Genomic DNA, 19,153 nt, shown 5'->3' on the forward strand with positions numbered 1-19,153 from the left:
CAAAACCGATCCATTGTGGGCCGCACATTTAAAAGTGTTATTCGCTTTGAAGTTTTTGTCTAATGGCTCTAAACTGAAAGAAAATGTTTTCCTATTACTTAATTCAATCATAGCGGAGAAACTTGGTAAAAGGCCCACGGATTTTGCCCCAAAGTGTGACAGAGTTCTCTTTGTGTGCGCTTATCCTCCGCTGTCACACACTTTAATTCGCTTCTCTTTATCTGGCATTCAAAACTTTCTTCAATGACATTCAATAAGGTCCTGAGGCTGGAGGGGAAAAAAAAAACCTGGTTATTCCGCCCCCCCCCCCCCCATATTCTTTGGCCTTGCTCGCTTTCAGGGGCTCTTAACCCTTTCTTCCCCGGGCGCGGGCGGCGGCTCCCAGGAGAACTGGGCTCCTGGCTCGGGGTGCAGCGGTGGTCCCTTTCAGTCCTCGGGGGCCGCCCGCACCCCACGCCTCTTCAATCCGCCTCTGCCCAGCCCGGAGGCCTCTCCCAGCCGGTCCACGCTCCCGGCTCTCTCAGGCTCAGTGGCCCAGACCAGCCCAAATTTCCCCGAGAGCAATTAGAACCGGCACGAGGCTTCGCGGGTGCACTCGGTCTGGTTTACAAGCGCCACCCTGAAGCGTGGAGCAGACAATGGCGCTGGGGGCAACAGTGACCTCCGCGCCCCCGCCCCCTCCAAAGAGAAGCTCTGCTCCCTTACTCATCCCGCTGGGTGACAGGTTATTTTCCCCACTGCCCTTCTCCCTTTCTAGAATCAGTTCTTTTCTCACAAACCCACTGCTTTTTAATCAGCTCTCATTTGTTGCTGTGGTTATTGAAAGATGTCATCGGTGATGAGAATCCATGTGCACGCCTTGGTTCGGGGCTGTCCCCTTCCCTTGCGCGGATTCTCTCTCCGTTTCTCACAATTCTGTTCACGGAGCAGGTGACTGCAGCGACTTGGTTCCAATAAAATCGAAAGTAAACGTCTTCCGTGGAAAGCCCCGGCTGTAAATTCGAAATATTTATGCTAATTTCCCATTGTATGGAAAAGGCTCCTGCTCAAAGCTTTGAGCCCGCTGATGATTTAAAAAGCGAAAGCTGTGTACACAGCGCTAAGCGTTTGAAGTTGTTTAACCATTGTGTGGCCAGAAATAAGAGTGACACGGCAGGAGAAAGTCTGGGGGAGAGCGGAGCTCGGTGGGGGTGGACCAGGGCAACAGAAGCTGAAACTACAACTGACTCTTGCGCCGCTCCTGCCAGCGCATCGAGGAGTCTATGGAGTGTGCATGAGTGGAGAGGGCGCCAGCCGAAAGTCCACACTGGCGCGGGGGGGTGGGGGGGGGGGCTGCAAGATCTCCTTTCGCGGTCTAGGCTCTTATTTCCCATCCCTTGTCTCTGGCCAGTGACTCTCAGCGGCTGATTTCCTCTTTACATCCACGGCCCTGGCCCTGACGAAAGTGCTGGTAGACAAGCATCTACCGAACAAAGACTGGGCGTTATAGACAGCATCAAACTTAGAGAAAAGTGGGACCGTGATGGGGCGAGTCCTAGGGAAGGAATACCGAGTCCTTTTCCTTTTGCCCAGCGGCCCCTGCAAGGAGCCCGGGTCCTCCTGCTTCCAGACTCAGGGAGAGGGAAAGAGATTCCACAGGTGGAAATCGGAGGCCGGCTGTAGGGATGCCTTCAGGGTTCACAGCGCCGAACTGAGCGCACTGAGTGGAGGCAGGATGATCTGGGGGTCCGGGTGAGATGGGAGAAGGAAGGGGACGGAGATCAAGTGCGCACAGAAGATAGGGGTGCGCGCCCATGGAGATCCGTGGAAGCAAGGCAGCTGGGGGAAGGCGTGCAAAACCCATAAGATAAACGGGCCGGTCGCCATACAAAGCCAAAGGGGAGTAAGGAATAAAGAGGGGGAAAAGAATATTAAATCGCAGGAGAATGAGAAAATAAACCTGCAAAAGGGAGAGGAGGGGGCGAGGGCGCCTGTTGCGGCGTGGGTGGGGTTGACAAGAATAGAGTACATTATGCAGTTCATTTAGTTAACAAGTGAAATAATGAGGAAGCGTGCAGAGTGAATGCCAAGAGAAAAGGCACAAAAACCCTATTGAGAGGCCCGGGCCGCTCCTGGCGTAGCCCATCACATGGCAATAGTCCTATTTAAGCAGCGCCGCCGGCGCCTTTCAGCACCACTAGCTCTGGCCAGCACCCCGCGCTCTTTGGGCGGCGCCCACTGCTGCGGCGGAGGCGGCTTCAGCCTCGGCTTCAGAGGCGCCTTCAGCCCCCCGGGAAGAGGCAGGTGCACGCTGCCGTCGCTCGTGGAAGCGCGTGGAGAGCCCCAAGGTGAGCAGGGCGCAGAGAGCGAGCTGGTGGCGGGGAGACAGCGCACGGGGGCCATGCCGCGCTCCTTTCTGGTGGACTCGCTAGTACTGCGCGAGGCGGCTGAGAAGAAGGCGCCCGAGGGCAGCCCGCCGCCGCTCTTTCCCTATGCGGTGCCTCCGCCTCACGCCCTGCACGGCTTCTCGTCCGGCGCCTGCCACGCGCGCAAGGCCGGGCTGCTGTGCGTGTGCCCGCTCTGCGTCACCGCCTCGCAGCTGCACGGGCCCCCCGGGCCGCCCACGCTGCCTCTGCTCAAGGCGTCCTTCCCGCCTTTCGGCTCGCAGTACTGCCACGCACCCCTGGGCCGCCAGCACTCAGCCGTGTCGCCCGGGGTTGCTCACGGCTCGGCCGCCGCCGCTGCCGCCGCCGCCGCGCTCTACCAGACCTCCTATCCGCTGCCCGACCCCCGGCAGTTCCACTGCATCTCCGTGGGTAAGCCAGGCCGCCGCGCGGGGCACAGAGCATAGGTGGCCGCATGAAAGTTGACGAGTCGGAGATGGGGAATGCTGAAACCTAGGCATTATGGGGGCGATGAGAGTCGTGTCGGGCCCTGAGGGGGACACTCATGGTGGTGTTGGGATGGAGGACTAGAACAGGAAGCCGGAGGGAGGGTGAGAGCAGAAGGCCCGGGTCTTGGAGGGGGAGCCCAGGAAGGAGTGAGGACTGGGGCTCAGGGCACTCCATAAAGGAGAACCAGGGCCGTGAGACGGGGGGGGGGGGGGGGGGGGGGTCCCATGGCTTGACAAGGAGGGGTCCGCCGTCATGCTGCTGTGCGTTGCGTTAGGGGCAAAGCGGTGGGTAATAGACCAAAGTCCTGGGATCCTAAAGTCTGCCTAACAAGCTCGGGCTCACAGCGCACGGTCTGATCGCTTCCCTCTCTCACCCCCACTCCCCCAGACAGCAGCTCAAACCAGCTGCCCAGCAGCAAGAGGATGCGCACCGCCTTCACCAGCACGCAGCTGCTGGAGCTGGAGCGCGAGTTCGCCTCTAACATGTACCTGTCCCGCCTGCGCCGCATCGAGATCGCGACCTACCTGAATCTGTCTGAGAAGCAGGTGAAGATCTGGTTTCAGAATCGCAGGGTGAAGCACAAGAAGGAGGGCAAAGGCAGCAACCACCGTGGCGGTGGCGGGAACGCCGGTGCCGGCGGGGGCGCACCGCAAGGCTGCAAGTGCGCGTCACTGTCCTCAGCCAAGTGCTCGGAGGATGACGAAGAATTGCCCATGTCTCCGTCTTCTTCGGGGAAAGACGACCGGGATCTCACCGTCACTCCCTAGGCGTGTGACTCCCCAGGTCTCCCACCCCAGGCCCTTCGTAAGCCTCAAAGACGGATCCTCGGACGCCGCGGCCAAATGGCGACCGCGCACGGATTTGGCAACGCTTTGCGGAGGCCCCCCGGCCCTGAGAGCTTGGCAGAGACACTGGTATCCCCATCCCAGGGCCCGTCGCCCTTCACAATGGACTCCAAGCTGTGAACACTGCAAGAGCCCGAGTCCTTCTCAGCTACGCGGCATAGCGGCCTCCGCAGGCACGCAGCCGGCCCAGCGCCTTGCTGGCCTTCAGCACCTCCTCGCCTTCCCTCTCTGAATTGGTTCAGGGCTCCTCGCTTCCTCTACTCTCCCCCAGCCTGGGTCAAGCCCAGCCTTTCACCCCTAGGATGTCTGTTCCTTACCTTCCTTCCTTCCTTCCTTCCTTCCTTCCTTCCTTCCTTCCTTCCTTCCTTCCTTCCTTCCTCCTTCCTTCCTCCCTCCCTCCCTCCCTCCCTCCCTTTTTTCTTCTTTCTTTCTTTCTTTCTTTCTCTCTCTCTCTCTCTCTCTCTCTCTCTCTCTCTCTCTCTCTCTCTTTCTTTCTTTCTTTCTCCCACCTCCTTCCTGTGGTCGTTTATCCAAACCCACACACACTTATGAATCCCTGTTTTTTCCTTTTCCTTTCTCTGCCCCTCCTCGAGGGGCCTCGGAGCCTCCAAGTCCAGCCAGCCCACTCTCCTTCAGCCAGCCCTGCTGTCCCCCAGCTCCTCTTCCAGAAGAGAAATGTCGCCCTCGATATTCAGGTCGGGGAAAACCGAATTAATTTTGTTGGGGAGGGGGGGCTTTGCCTTCCCCCAGAGCTCTAGCTCTCCTGTGAAATCCCTTCTCTTACCCCAGACCCCACCCCGCCCGCCCAGGCCTGGCTGTGTGACTGTGCGGTCTCTGTAACACCAGAAGATATTTATTTATTTATTTCTGTAAGAAATTTAAAATAAACTTTTTTTTCTTAGAAATCCACGAGGCTCCGGATCCCGAGGCCTCCACGGTGGACTGGACGGGCTCTGGCTTGGGTTCGGGCTTCCCACTGGGGCGAGGCAGGGAGGGGGCGACAGGTGCGCGCTCCGCTCTGCGTCTCTACCCGCTCAGCCCGGCAGACACTCCGCTGGGCTGGCCGCGTGCGCTCCCTGGTCTCCATCCAGCTCGGGCGGGTCTGGCTCACAGGCACCTCGAGGGCAGAGAGCTGAGCTCCCAGGGAAGGAGCGGTCCTCCCCGCGTTGTGCCTCAGATCTTAACACCTGGAACCCACTCCGCCTACGACCCGGTCCTCACCCCGAGCCCTCACCCCCAGCCCTCACCGCCAGCCCTCTGGGTTTGGCTGTCCCGACCTCCATCCCCAGGGCAGAGATCATCCCGCGGCCGCTCAGGAACCCTGCCCCTCGCAGTGCTCCGACTGCTAACGGTTTGTTAGAGGCAGGTTCCCTGCGGGCTGGCGCGGCCTGCTCTCGGGAAGGCTCCTCGCTTGGCTTTGAGGCGAATTCCTTTCGCGCACCTAGCGGGGGCGCGATTCCTCGAACTCACAGCGATCCTGCGCCTGAATCCCCCAGAAGGGCCCCGTGAGCCGGAGCCTGGCTCGGAACCTCCTGTTCTCACAGATTCCTGTCACCATCCCACAGTCCCCTGCAGCTTAGAATCATCCCCTCGCCCTCCTTGCGCAGAGATGTGCGGGGTTTTACGCGTCACCGGGACTAGTAGAAACAGGAGGTGCGGGGTTGGGGGTGCTCCTGAGACAGGAAGCGCTCGGCCTCCCGGGGGAGGTATTTTTGCCGCTGGGTCATTGAATGTGGGAAGCAGCGCGTCTGTGTTCTCACGATGCCCCAGGACTCCCATTCCGAGTCCTGGAGGCTGGGCGCTTCTTTTCCTACCAGGAACCCCATCCACCCGCACACACGCCCCGGGGAGCGCGGACTCGGCGTCTTTCTCAGGAGAGAGGCGCTCTAGTTTGGGTTTGCTCAACACAAGATGGGTTTATTTCTAAAACCTTCGGTCTCCTTCACATCAAGCTAAGTGCGGGGCGCTCTTCCCAGTTCCCGGGAATAAAGGTAGGAACCGCCCGGCTCCCCACTGAGAGGTCCCGCCAGGTTATTCCTAGAGCGAGACGTCTGGGCTGCGCCCCAAACAGATGAGAATCAGTCCCGCCTCCCTGTCGGTACTGTCCCCTCATCCCCATCAGTCTGAACCCCAGTCTCGCCGCGGACCAGTAATCCGCCCTCCCGGGAAGGGTTATGCCAACCCTAGGGAAGCCCAGGTGCTTGAAGGCATAGAACCCCAACTAATTTTTATCCGTGACTCTGACCCTCCCTCAGTGTTGTGTCGCTGGCACGCTGCCCCGCCAGGCAGCCCTTCGGTGAGTGGCGACGTGAAGTCTCGAATCCTTCAGCTTCAGCGCCACCCACCAATCTGCTTTGACCGGCGGCGGGCAGCAAGGCTCCCAGGGACCGAGGGCTCGTTCTGAGCCCGCTCCTTCCCTGGATTAGGAGGGGGGTGGCCACAGGCCCCTGGAGCGGGCCTCTCCCGCAGCCCGCTGCGCGCTGCCGCTGCCGGTGCGGGAAGGACCAGAAAGGCAGTTGGGAGATGGGCCTGCGGGGAAGCTGGGGTGGGGTGTGTCGAGGATGGAGAGATGAAAACGGAACGTGGAGAGATGTGAAGAGGCTGAACCTCCACCGAAAGCGTACCCCCTCCCAATTCTTCAGTTTTGCCACCCTATGCAGACACCTGCTCCCAAAAGAAGCCGCAGATCCACGGCTGCGCGCCGTCCACGCGGGTCCACTTCTCCCAGGAGCGTGCCTCTCGAACTCAGCTTTCTCTACCCAAGTTTTCATCTCCCCACCCCGCTCCCAGACCAGCCTTTTCGCTCCTGGTGGGCTGCCCGGCAAAGTGGGAGAAAACGCAGCCTCCAGCTGTTAACAAGGAGGTGATCGGAGCGCGGCAGTGGGAGCCGAGTGGCTGCTGCGTGCAGGGCTCTCCGCATCCAGCCTTAGCCCGAGCGGCAGTGACGGGCATTTGAGTCCCAACACGCTTTGGTTCAAACACTCCTCCCCCTGCCCTCTCTCTCTTTGGGCTTTGGGCCACACAGTGCTCCTCTGCTGCCTGGGTCGGTAGGAAGGCAAGGGCGAGCCTAAGCCTGATTTAATAAGCTACAGGAAACGGAGCTTTCACGTAGGGAGATGCCAGTCTTTAAGCCCTGACTCTTTTGAGCTGGAATTTGGGACTTGCAAGGAAAACTGTGAAATTAAAATCAAACTGGGTTATCGGGATTAAATTTCCTGGAAATTATCATTGAGCATCACGAATCCACCTAGAGGGTTTATTCCAGGGACAGCTTTCTTTTCTCCACGCAGCGGAGTGGCCAGGTTCGGACCCTCGCATCTAAGTGGCTTTTCAGTCCATGTTCACCAGTTACTTACAAGCTTGGGAACCTTGGGCAAGCCGCTGGGCCTTCCCGGGCCTTGGCTTCCCGGTCCGCAAATGGGGGTTGTGTTAATGGTTGTTTTGCAGGGTGGTTGTGCAATATTATAGGATAGATTTCACATAAAACGCTAAGCACAATGCCTGCCAAGTTTCAGTAAATGTTAACCAATGTAGTTGTTGCTCTTGTTACTTGTCATGCCTGCTCCTGTGCCTGGGGCATAGTTGGTGCTGCATTATGTACTGAATGCTGAAAAGTGATTACCCCCACACAGGCTTAGAGCAGCATCTACCACAGAGAGGATAGAGAATACACACAAGTGCCAACATCTTCAGGACCCGCTGGCATTAGTCACTCAGAGGGTCAGAAATGGCTCCCCTGCTAAGCACTGCTCAGGTGCTGGGAACCACTGAAATCCAAACATGGGTCCTCTTTCCATCTTCATTTAGACAAGTTCCTCAATCTCCACACTACTGCCATTTGGGGCCCAAGAGTTCTTCTCTGTGGGGGACTGGCCTGTGCATTGCAGGGTGTTCAACAGTTTCCCTGGTCTCCATCCACTAGATGCAAGTATAACACCCCTCCCCCGAGTTGCGACAACCAAAAATGTCTCCAGACATTAAGGTCCCCTGAGGGGTGGGGGTGGGGGAATCACTTTAGGTTGAGAACTACTGATTTAGACCCATATATTTTCTGCTGAAGTTTGCTAGTCCACAGTGGCCAGGATTTGGTAGCCTGGCTCTTAGATCACTTTTCTACCTTTCCTTCAGTTATCCTTCACTGAGTACTTGTACCTTCTACATCCAGGATACTGGACTATGCACTGAGGTGTGGTGTGAGAGGAGAAAGGAGAACAAGAAAGTGGGGACACTAGGAATAGCAAAGATGCCTGTGTAGTGCCAACATGCTGGTTAGTCTTTACAGCCTTGGGCATTTGGGTTGAAAGAGTGATCAGTTGGAGGCTTGCTGGGTGAGCAAAGTTTATACTAGGGCCTTTCCAAGCATATTTGTCTTGTGACCTGTAGACAATTGGGTTCCTTCTTTGAACATGTCCTTGGGCCCACAAGGCCACCTTTTGTGGGGAAAATATCAGGAGCTTGAGCTGTCATTCCCCACTACTCCCGCCACCCAGCCTCCCCCCTCTCAGAGAGAGAGAGAGAGAGAGAGAGAGAGAGAGAGAGAGAGAGACAGAGACTACTAAGCACATCCTTATGGATTTTTGTCAATGCCTGAAACTAGAAATCAATTCTTTTTGCTTAAGGCCTCTCGTGTTTGGTTCAAACATAGGTATCCCTGGGAGTGGTAACCATTGAGCACATTATTCACATTTTCTGAGAGAAGACTTGAGTAGAAGATCCCTGAGGACTTAGGAATGTGGAAGAGATACAAGGGCAAGAAATGGAGCAGGGGAGAGGGAGAGTTCTCAAGTCTCACTGGGATGAATCAGTGTTGCCTTGGGCCATTTGCTGGATCCTGAACTATGGGTGACCGAGTGTGCTCACTAGATTACTGCAGACTTACTAGAGTGCACTGCAGAATTAGACTCATCCCCAAAGTCAGGAATAAGCTGAACGCATGAGGCAATAACCTCATGAACACAGGATTTTCCTAGTCTTGTATATGATGATAAGGAGCTTCTAATACTAACATACTCATCGAAGTGTGTGTGTGTGTGTGTGTGTGTGTGTGTGTGTGTGTGTGTGTGTAGCAAAAGGAAGGGAAAGATTGGTGAGTCTAGGAGGAAAACCAGGTTATCCTGAAGTTAAGTGCTCTGCTTTAGATGATCTGTCACTATGAATCCAAGTCCTGGTTCTAGAAGGCTTCTTTGAAGCCACCAAAGAAATCTAAGACCTTCAACTTGACACCTCCCAGCCCTGCATCCAGGCATCTGTCAGTGGTTGGTATTTTCAGCTCAAGGGAGGAAGTTCCCTCAGGTGGTACACTGGGAGGCATGTGACTCGGCACCCATTTCAGGTAGAAGCAGATAAGGAAGGAACTCAGGAGTCTTGCCCCAGGCCACCACAGTCAGGGGGCAACTGATTGGACTGGATCTGAGCCTGTAGTGAGGAACTTCCCCACTGGGCAGGTTGAGCTTTAGGCTTTTGGATCCTTGAGGGCAGGTGCCACCTCCATTGGCTCCACAGAATTAGACTCATCCCCAAAGCCACCTCCAGAGAGCTGCCACAGAGAAGTGATGTCTGTCTCCTTGATTTCATGACGTTATGAATTCTGGAGTTGCTCTGTTATGGGCTGAATTGTGTGCCCTTTGAGTTTATATGTTGAAGCTCTAACCCCCAGGACCTCAGAATATAACTGTATTTGGAAACAGGGTCTTTGAAGAAGTAATTAAGTTTCAGTGAGGTCATATGGATGGACCCTAATCCAATATGATTGGTGTCCTTATAACAGGAGAAGAGACACCAGACATTAGTGTACACAGAGGGATGACCACATGAGGACCCAAGGAGAGAATGCCATCTGCAAGCCAAGGAGAGAGGTCTCAGAAGAAATGAATCTTGCCAACACCTTGATCTGGGACCTCTAGGGTTATTGAGCAAATAAAATTACAGATATCCACTGTGGGCACCATAATTAAGAAAAAATAAATTTCTGTTGTTTAAGCACCCCTGTCTTTGGTATTTTGTATGGCAACCCAGAGGACTAATTCAAATTCTGATCTGGTGAGAGCTCTCTAGACACCACCTGCACCCCCCCCCGCCCCCCGCCCATGGTAATATAAGAATTTAAGATTGTAGAGAAAAGAGCTCTGAGCAGGGAATCAAGAACCTGAGTAAGGTCCAGCCCCAATTATACCACTAACAAATTCTATAACTTTGGAAAAAGCATGATCTTCCTGGATCTCAGCCTTCCCTTTTCTAAAGTCAGGGAGCATAACTGACATTAGTAGGTGTTCTGTTTTTTGGTGAGACCTTTCTCCTTGACTTTCAGATGGCACCTTCTCCCTGTGTCCTCACATGGTCATCCCTCTGTGTGCACTAATACATCCATCTCCCCTCTTTCTAATGAGTATCTAAATTTTGTTTGTCAACTGTAAGTTAAGTTCTGGAAAAAAGCAAGCATCCACTGAGGTAAATATTTGCACACTGTGGGGGTTCTCCACTGCCAGGGTCCCACTTTTCACTGCAAGATCCAATAAGGACTACTTACTGCTATGCCTCTTCCCCAGCAAATCAGACATAGGCACGGGACCTCGGCCCAACATTTCCTCCAGAAGTCTGAGTCTAAGCACAAACTGGCTCTGCCTGAGTCGCATGACAATCCTGTGGCTGTGGGCCGGTGTGGCACGTGGATGGATACTGTGACTGGAGGCCTCAGTAGAACACAGGAAGTGGGGGCTGAAGTCTCTGAAGAAGGGCTATCGAGCGAACAAAACTACAGATCTCCACCCTGGACACCAGTTACTGCCTCATGTTACAGAGCAGCGATTCACAAAGTGGGCACCATGGGCACCTGGGCATCCTTGATTCCCTCCAAGGGGTCTAAGAGGTCAAAGCTATTTTCATAATAATGCTAAGTCATGATCTTCCTTTTTCTACTGTGTGACATTTGCACTGGGGATGCAGAAGCAGTGGTGGGTAAAAGGGCCGGTGCTTGAGAGAAACTACGGTAGTGGTCATTGTATTCTTGACCCACACACTCAACCACGGTGAAAAAACACTCTCGTGGCATCTAATATTGTTCTTGGTACAAAGTTAAAATTATAATTTCATTAAAACTCAACTTTGAAGGCATGCCAAACGTTAGTCGTCTCAGGAAGAAACACCCGGTGGGTGATTGGCTGTGTGGCTAGCTAAACTCACTGCGCTTTTCGTGGAAAACCGTTTTACCTGAAAGAAGGACTGATGAACAAACCAGTCATCAGTCAATTAACAGACTTGGTTATTTGACAGGCCTGTTTTGAAAACAAGGTGAGCCAGTTACTTGAAGAGAAACAACTGATACATTTGTTCCCTATTATAAAATTTGAGGTTTCAAGCAAAAATTGAAATGTTGGGATACAGGTCTCCATTGCTGTGAACTTGACATCTTCTCAATACCTGGATTTTTCTGGTGAGATGATGACATTAACAAACACATTTTCAAAATATTATATTACAAAATGTGTCAGCATATGCATGACTCAGTGAACCAATATTTTCCAATGATCAATGTGTGGTGCTTGAAAAATCAGGCATGGGTAAAAGATCCATTGAAACTGAAAAGTGGACCAGCAGATTTCAGCATAATTGAGAAAAAACTTTATTGATATGATTTCAGATTCCCCATTATAACTAACATTCAAGAAACAACCACTTTTCAAATTTCAGTGTGGTATCCAGAGGACTATACACAATCATATGAAAAGGCTATTAAAATACCCCTCCACTTTTTAACTACATATATGTATAAGGCTGATTTTCTTGATATAGTTCAAGCAAAACAATATACTACAAAAATTGATTGCAGGAAATGATATAAGAATTCATCTGTCTTCTATGAAACCAGACATTAAAGAGACTTGCAAAAATAGAAAACAGTGTCACCCCTCTTACTATATTTTTGTTTCAAAAAAAGTACAGTTATTTTTACATAAATGTTATATAAAACATTTTAGGAAGTGTTTTATTATAAACATTTAGGAGTAAGTTTATTATTGTCTTTTAAATTTAATTAATTAATATTTTTAAGTTGTCTGTTTTAATTTCTAATACAGCAAATCTTAATAGAAATAGCCCATGTACACAAAAGCTCTTTGAAGTCCAGTATACTTTTAAAGAATGTAAAGGTGTTCCAAGACCAAAATGTTTGAGAAGGGCTATTGTAATATATTAAAAATAATAGTAGCAAGCACTTACTGAAGAATTCGATATTTACTACATGCTTACTAACTACCTGACATATATCAGTCCTGTTAATCCTATTAACAACCCCGGAGGTAGCAATCATTGTAATCCTCATTCCACAGACAAGAAACTGAGTCACAGAGAGATTACTAGTAAATGACTTCCCAGGGTCATACTGCTAGCTGCAGAGATGCTGACACTCAGAGCCAGGATCCACCTTCTTAACCGCTTCAAAATGCCTTCTATTCTCTATGAACTGGCTTTGGAAGCTGTTAATTTGTTGTTCATCCAAAGTAACAGCCTGGCTACCCATAAACATTTCAAATAACCAGGATGTCTCACATCATGGCTTTCCTCTCCTACCCACCCTAATATCTGAGCCTTGTGGATGCACGAGTGATTGAAAAAATAAAATATCAAACCAATTGAAAAGTTGCATTTGACACAAAATCTGGCTATTTTCTACATGATACCTCCAAACATGGCTTTCCTGAAGGACTTTTACATTTCCTTCCTCTGGGGACAAAGAGGCAGCAAAGTCTCCCTTTCCACTATAGAGCAATTCTCACAGGCCAGCCCACCTTGTCTTGAAAGGTCACAGGACTATCAAGTCACATCAATGTTTTCTATTACACTCTTAAAATTGGAAAATTGCATGTAGCTGTGTATGCTTCTATTACTGTGCCATTATGCCTGATTCCCCTATATTCAGGGGGAACCTCATGGGCCACAATGCAAAGCAATTCCAGCTGTAAGAAAGTCACCCAGTGAAAAGCCCTTCAGTGATCCTAGTTCAGCCTGAGGTGCACAGGTGCAAACACTGACCTGCCTGTGGCCACACAATTTCTCTTCACAACCTTGGCCCCATATGCCAAGCACAATATGACATGTTCCTTAATAGGCAAAATCTCATTTCCCTCAAGCATCTTTTAATTAAAACGTTTATTTGAGCATGCACAAGCTAGCTGAACTCCCCTTTAGCCCAGAAGGATTCTGAAATTCTTTCATTGACTGAAGGCATTTTGGGATACGGTTTGTAAGAAAGATGCTTCAGAAAATGAAGTTGTCATGCATTGTATGTGTAAATAAACCTTTCAATTCAGTGGCAGAACCCAAGCTCAGTAAGGCTGGAAAAGCATTCTGGGTATTGGCATGCAAATGAGCATGTCAACAGCAGTTAGAGTGTACCTTGGAGTGGTAAACAAGCTGATTGTCATGGGAAATGTAGTCAGTCGGCTCTGTTTGAAACTTTTTTGTAAATCCCTTGTTTGGTTGGATTTCTGAAAGTTGAATTTGTGAACTCAATAATACAGCTTAACAGCAAATCCATAGTCACAACGTCTTTGGGAGCTTGACAGGGTTGTGCACACCATAAAGGGCATACAAGCAGGCATGCCCAATTAGGTTTGGAATGCATGGGGCCTGAAACACCAGTAGGAGGCTGGAGAAAGATGAGGACCACAATCAGAAAGCCGCCAGAGCATGCGGACTTGTGTACAAATGCTGTGCTCTAACTGGATGTGCATGTGGACTCCACACCGCTGGCTGCTCCCTGCTTGGCAAATGCTCTTTCACTTTGAGATGTCTGGCTCTCCCATGTCCAACCTAGCACAGTACTTTTCAGCCTTCAGCACCAACGCAGGTGGGACCAGCCCTGTTCACCTCAGGGAATCCGCCCTTCTGTTTTCCCCTCTACACAATAGTGCCTCACTCATTCACTAAATGAATCAAGCATGTTGTCCATGCCAGGTGCTTGGCTGGGCTCTGACCACGGCGAATCATGCTCTATGTATTCACTCATATGTCTTCCCAACAAAGTACTGCTACTCAAAGCAAGAGACTGGGTCTTCTTCCTCTCTGTGCCCCTAGAGCAGTGATGGCAAACCTTTTGAGCTTGGCGTGTCAGCATTTTGAAAAACCCTAACTTAACTCTGGTGCTGTGTCACATATAGAAATTTTTTGATATTTGCAACCATAGTAAAACAAAGATTTATATTTTTGATATTTATTTTATATATTTAAATGCCATTTAACAAAGAAAAATCAACCCAAAAAATGAGTTCACTTGTCACCTCTGACACACGTGTCATAGGTTCGCCATCACTGCCCTAGAGCCTGGCACTTGGTAAGAATCACATGTGTGCATAGATTCATGTTCTTCTTGTCTGGAAAAGAATGAATTCAATGAAAGTACTGAATCCTAAAATTGTTTTTTTACCCATGTTCCCTCTCCCCTACTCATCCTGCTGGCTGACCCCATTCCATCCATGCTTACCACCGGGGTCTTCCTCCTCCAGCACCTCCCCACAGCTTCACCAACCACCCTCTGTCTTCCAAGCTCCTACTGAGGCCTTTATCACCCCTCGCCTCAAAATCCTCTTCTCTGAAGAGTGCCCACTGTCAGAGAAGTCAGCCCTGAAGATTTCTTCCCCAGAAAAGGAGATCCATTTCCAACAGTACCTTGTTGGTTGGCCTCAGAGGAGGCTCAGTGCGAGCTGAATGAATAGACCGAAAAGGAGCCGCTGTCTACCTGACTACTCAGTTCTTACACAAGGGAGTCAGGAACGTGATAGGATAGAGAACAGGCTTCCTAGTGAATTACTGACTGTGGAAATGTGACCTGAACTGAGGAAAGAGCAGGGATGAGAAGTGAAATAGATAACAGGCTTTCTGGTCGTATTGCTATACTTTGTTGTTGTTATTGTTAGAAGTTTAGTCATGGATCTGAAAATGCTGTACGTAGTATTACTCAAAAATAATTCAGACCGCCTGGCTGGTTTTGCTCAGTGTTTAGATCCGCCCTCACACCAAAGAGTCACAGGTTCAATTCCCAGTCAAGGGCATGTGATCCCCAGTTAGGACACCTGCGGGAGGCAAGCAATTGATGTCTCTCTCATAATGATGTTTCTCCCTCCCTTTCACTCTATCTAAAAGCAATGGAAAAATATCCTCAGGTGAGGTTAAATAAATAAATAAATATAATTCAGGTTCGTGGCTGGGTCTGTCCTCTATTCTATACCTCTCCTGTTATAGTTTGGGATCAGATCATAAGGTACTTCCATGACCCATTGTTATGTGCTGAATTGTGACCCCCCAAAATTTATATGTTGAAGCTCTAACCCCCAGAACCTCAGAATGTGACTGTATTTGGAAATGAGACCTGTAAAGAGATGAGTAACTTAAAATGAGACCATTATGGTGGGCCTAATCCAATCTTACTGGTGTCCTTATAAGAAGAGGAGTTTGGCCTTAGTTTGGCTCAGTGGATAGAGCATTGCTCCCCGCCACCCCCGACTGAAGGGTCTGGGGTTAGATGCTGGTCAAGGACGGATACCTCGGTTGCAGGCTTGATCCTTGGCCCTGGTCAGGGCACATGCGGGAGGTGACTGGTCGATGTGTCTCTCTCACATCTCTCTCCCCCTCCCTTCCATTCTCTCTAAAACTCAAGGGGAAAATATCCTCTGGTGAGGATTAAAAAAAAAAAAAAAAAAAAAAAACAAGAAAAAGGAAGAAGAAGAAGAAGTTTGGAGGCAAACATGCACACCCCCGAGAAAAAGACCATGTAAGGACAGAGCAAGAAGGTGTCCATAGGCAAGGCAAGGAAGGCGGGCTCAGGAGAAACCAAACCACACTGATCTTGGACTTCTAGCCTCCAGAACTGTGACAACTGTGTTCTCTGTTGTTTGAGCCCCAGTCTGTGGTAATTCTGCGATGGTGGGCCCTGCAGGCTAGTACATCCATGCGTGTTCAGATCTTCTTTTCATGCAGAGAAAGCTCATGTGCATGGCATCAGCTCCTCTGTCAGGTGTGGGAATTCTGACAGGGGTGCCTCAGCCTAAAAGGACACCAGGAGCTGCCTCCCTGGGGTTGTGGCTATGCTGGACCCTGCCTTTTCCAGGGGTGCCCAGGCAGAGATGAGGCGGACAGTCAGGGCAGCCATTGCACCTCAGTGCCTCTCCTGAACTTCCCAGATGATTCTGTCTCTCTCCTCTCAGCTCATTTGCTCATTCAACAAATATTCGTTGAGGTCCAACTTGGCTAAGTATCAGGTAATGGTGAGCAAAACTATCCTGATTTATGAAGCTGACATTCGAGAGGGGAAGAAAAACTTGAAGCAAATCACCACAAATTGGAGGAAAGCCATAATCTGGTGAGGAAAGCAGAAGAGAAAAACCAGACTATGACTGGGAGGGATGAAGAGGAGTTAACCTGGCAAAGTTTAAGGTGTGGCAGGAAGTGATAGAAAGAGCCACCTGTGCAAAGGGCCTGTGCTAAGAAGACACAAGGCCCTCTTCAGGCACTGAGAAAAGGCCCAGGGATGAGAGTGTGAAGAGTACAGTCCCTGGAGAGGTAAGATTGGAGGTGCACGGAGGGATCTAGTGCTGAACCAGGTTGACTGGATTAAGGATTTGGGGTTTTGTTATAAGAGCAACAGAGGGCTGACTCAATCAGATTTTTATTTTGAAGGACTCATGATGGCTAAGGTAGGGAAGGAAGAGTGGGCAGAGGAGACCACTGCACTTCAGCAGCTGTCACACAATCACTCATGCTTGTTGTCTAGAAAGTTCTTGCAGATACAAACCTGCGTTGAGATCAACTCCCCTCTGTTGTGATCTGAGGATCACAGCAAAGGGCCCTTTCACCCTGCCAAGAAAATTCTCTCTCACTTGCCAGTTTTAGAACTAGGATCCTCCATTAAAGCCCTGATCTCTGATAAATGCAGACATTTCTGCAGAATAACAACCTTACCTGAGCAGCCAGCATTGACAAGTTACCAGAAATGAACCCATTGGATAAACACCTGCCACCAGGAAGGCAGTCTCTTAGGACTGAACCTCCTGTGAACGTTTTTGCTGGAGCTGCTGGGAGGCAGAGTACCTGAGTTTCTCCTCAGTGGCCAGGAGAGTTCAGGAGAGTTGGTGGACACAGAAAGAGGAGAAAGGGGTTGAAGGAGAGCCTTAATTCTTAAAGTTCTTTATTATTACTATTCTCTCTGTTTTCTACATGAGCTTCAATTTAGAGAAATGAAGCAACTTGCCTCAAGTCAGAAGACCGGAATAGCAGAAGCAGGACACAAACGGGTCCGCTAGTTCTGAAGCTGGTACTGGGTTCCACCTCCACAACAGGCCTCGGGAGCCCGCTCTGAAGAATACAAGCAATGACCTGTTGGGTGATGAGCTGAGGACCCATCTCACAAACCATTCTGTCAGCAAATGACCAGCACACAGTAGAAGCACAATGAATATTTATTAAATGGATGAGTCATCATCACATCGGAAAGCATTGCAGGTGCTTTGTAAACAGTAAAGCTTTGGGTCTTCAGAAAAGTTTTAATAGCTTCAGTCTCTTTCATGAAAAAGTTCTTTATCCTAATTAAAAGGCCAACACTGCTGCCAGGAGCTGTACCTCAGCCCTAAAACCTTCTGAAACCACATTCATTTACCAAACATGATTTATTGCATTCTTTTGATGCACCAAACCAGTTTGTGGGGGCGGGGGGGGGGGGGAAGAATCCCCAAAGCACATAAATAAACAAGATGGTTATAGAATACCAAAGGAATGGGTATGTTATAAAGAATCTGGGAGTTATGGAAAAGACATTTTTGGTAGAATGATCAGAGAAGCTTCTCTGAGAAGGAATGTACAAGTGGAAACTTGAATATGGTGGAGGTTGTAAGAGCTGGAAGAAGGATATTCCATACAGCAGGTTCAGCAGGTGCAAAGGCCCCAGGACAGTGAAAGGTTTTAGAAGATCAAGGTAGAGAAAGAGGGCCAATTTGGATGCAAGGGTCAAAGAGGCCTCCAGCTGGGGTGGAGAAATAGGTATTATATAATATTATAAAGAGTCTTAGGGAAGGTGAAGGGGGTTTAGATTTTATTCTAAGAGTAAAACTATTAGAGCAATATCTATTCATTGAGGAGAGAGATAATCAGATTTCTGTTTTAAAAGGCTGCTCTGAGGAGAACAGATCTAGGGCAACTCGATTTGAAGCAGGGAGGCCAGTTAGGGGCCATGAAGCAGTCACGGACAGAGTGCATGGTGGCAGGACTAAGGTGGTCACTGTGAAGGTTGTGAAGTGTAGTGATGAGGATAAGCTCTAAGGGTAAAGCCAATACTTGCTGATGGACTGGGTGTGAGGACAGAAGCAGAATCCTGGGTGACCAATAGGTTTTTAGCCAGAGCAGCTGGATTAATGCTCCTGTCATTTGCTGTGATGGAGAAGACTGGGGGAGAACTATTCATGGAGGATCACTCAGGGGTTACATCTTGGTCATGTCATGTTGAAAATTGTCATGGGACATCCAGAAGCAAATGGTGATAGGCAGTTGACATATTCATGCATAGTTTTATCAACAGACATGAAAGAACACAAGAACAAAAGGTGAGGGGAAATCACAGATGAGAGGAAGCTGGAAAGAGAAGGGGGGACCTTGGTCGCTCACAAGAACCAACTTCCTCTGGCCACAATGTCCAGTTTAGATGCATTCTTAAAAACATTTATGAACACTTGTGCACTGGGCACTGCATAATGTGCTGACTATTCAGCAGAAAACAGGAGAGGCATAGCCCTGCTCAGGAAGAGCAGGCAGCCACTGAACATGTAAATAGGCATACACAAGATATCTGTAGAGAAGAGGTGAGACAGAGCAATGCAGGGGTGTGCTGGACTGCAGGCTTAACTCAGAAGTCTGGGGAGAAGATATCTGAGCTAAGACCAGAATGAGGAGAAGGAGATGGCCATAGGGGAGGTGCAAGCATGAAGGTTGGGGATGAACAGGGAGTGTGCACTTGTGTGCTCACATATACTTACATGCACACGCATGCGTGCATACACTCACACACACACACACACACTCACTCACTCACTCACTCACTCATACACTGGAAGGAGTCCCTAGCCCAGTCTTAAAGCTCAGGGGCCAGCCTGGAGGGGCTTAGGAGTCAGCCAGGGGAAAGGTATTGGGATTTCCCAGGATGAGGTAAGTGTGAAACTGTTCAGAAGGCCAAGAGGATGGGGTTAGCAGTTTCAGTAAATGACAAATAGTTTAGCATGCAGGAAAGCCTAAGAATGACTCGTGACTCAGAGTGGTGGGTAGAGGTTGGGCGGTGGGGTAGAGAGATAAACCTGATGCCATGTTAAGGAGCTGAGGATAACCTGAGGCCAATGAGAAAGAAGCCACAATGTGAGTCGGGAAGACAAGTGACAGGAGCAGAGAGAACATGGAAAGATC

General features: G+C 50.0%; 1 protein-coding gene across 1 annotated transcript; it reads left to right on the top strand.

Moving 5' to 3' along the window:
- The first annotated feature begins 2,380 nt into the window (after positions 1-2,380).
- On the top strand, positions 2,381-3,640 carry GSX1 (GS homeobox 1). The gene is made up of 2 exons (XM_059681052.1): positions 2,381-2,795; positions 3,261-3,640. Exons 1-2 carry the CDS (start codon positions 2,381-2,383, stop codon positions 3,638-3,640), a joined length of 795 nt encoding a protein of 264 aa, XP_059537035.1.
- Positions 3,641-19,153: the final 15,513 nt, after the last annotated feature.

The sequence above is a fragment of the Myotis daubentonii genome, chromosome 2, assembly GCF_963259705.1.
Source record: "Myotis daubentonii chromosome 2, mMyoDau2.1, whole genome shotgun sequence".
In the NCBI taxonomy this organism is placed as follows: Eukaryota; Metazoa; Chordata; class Mammalia; order Chiroptera; family Vespertilionidae; genus Myotis; species Myotis daubentonii.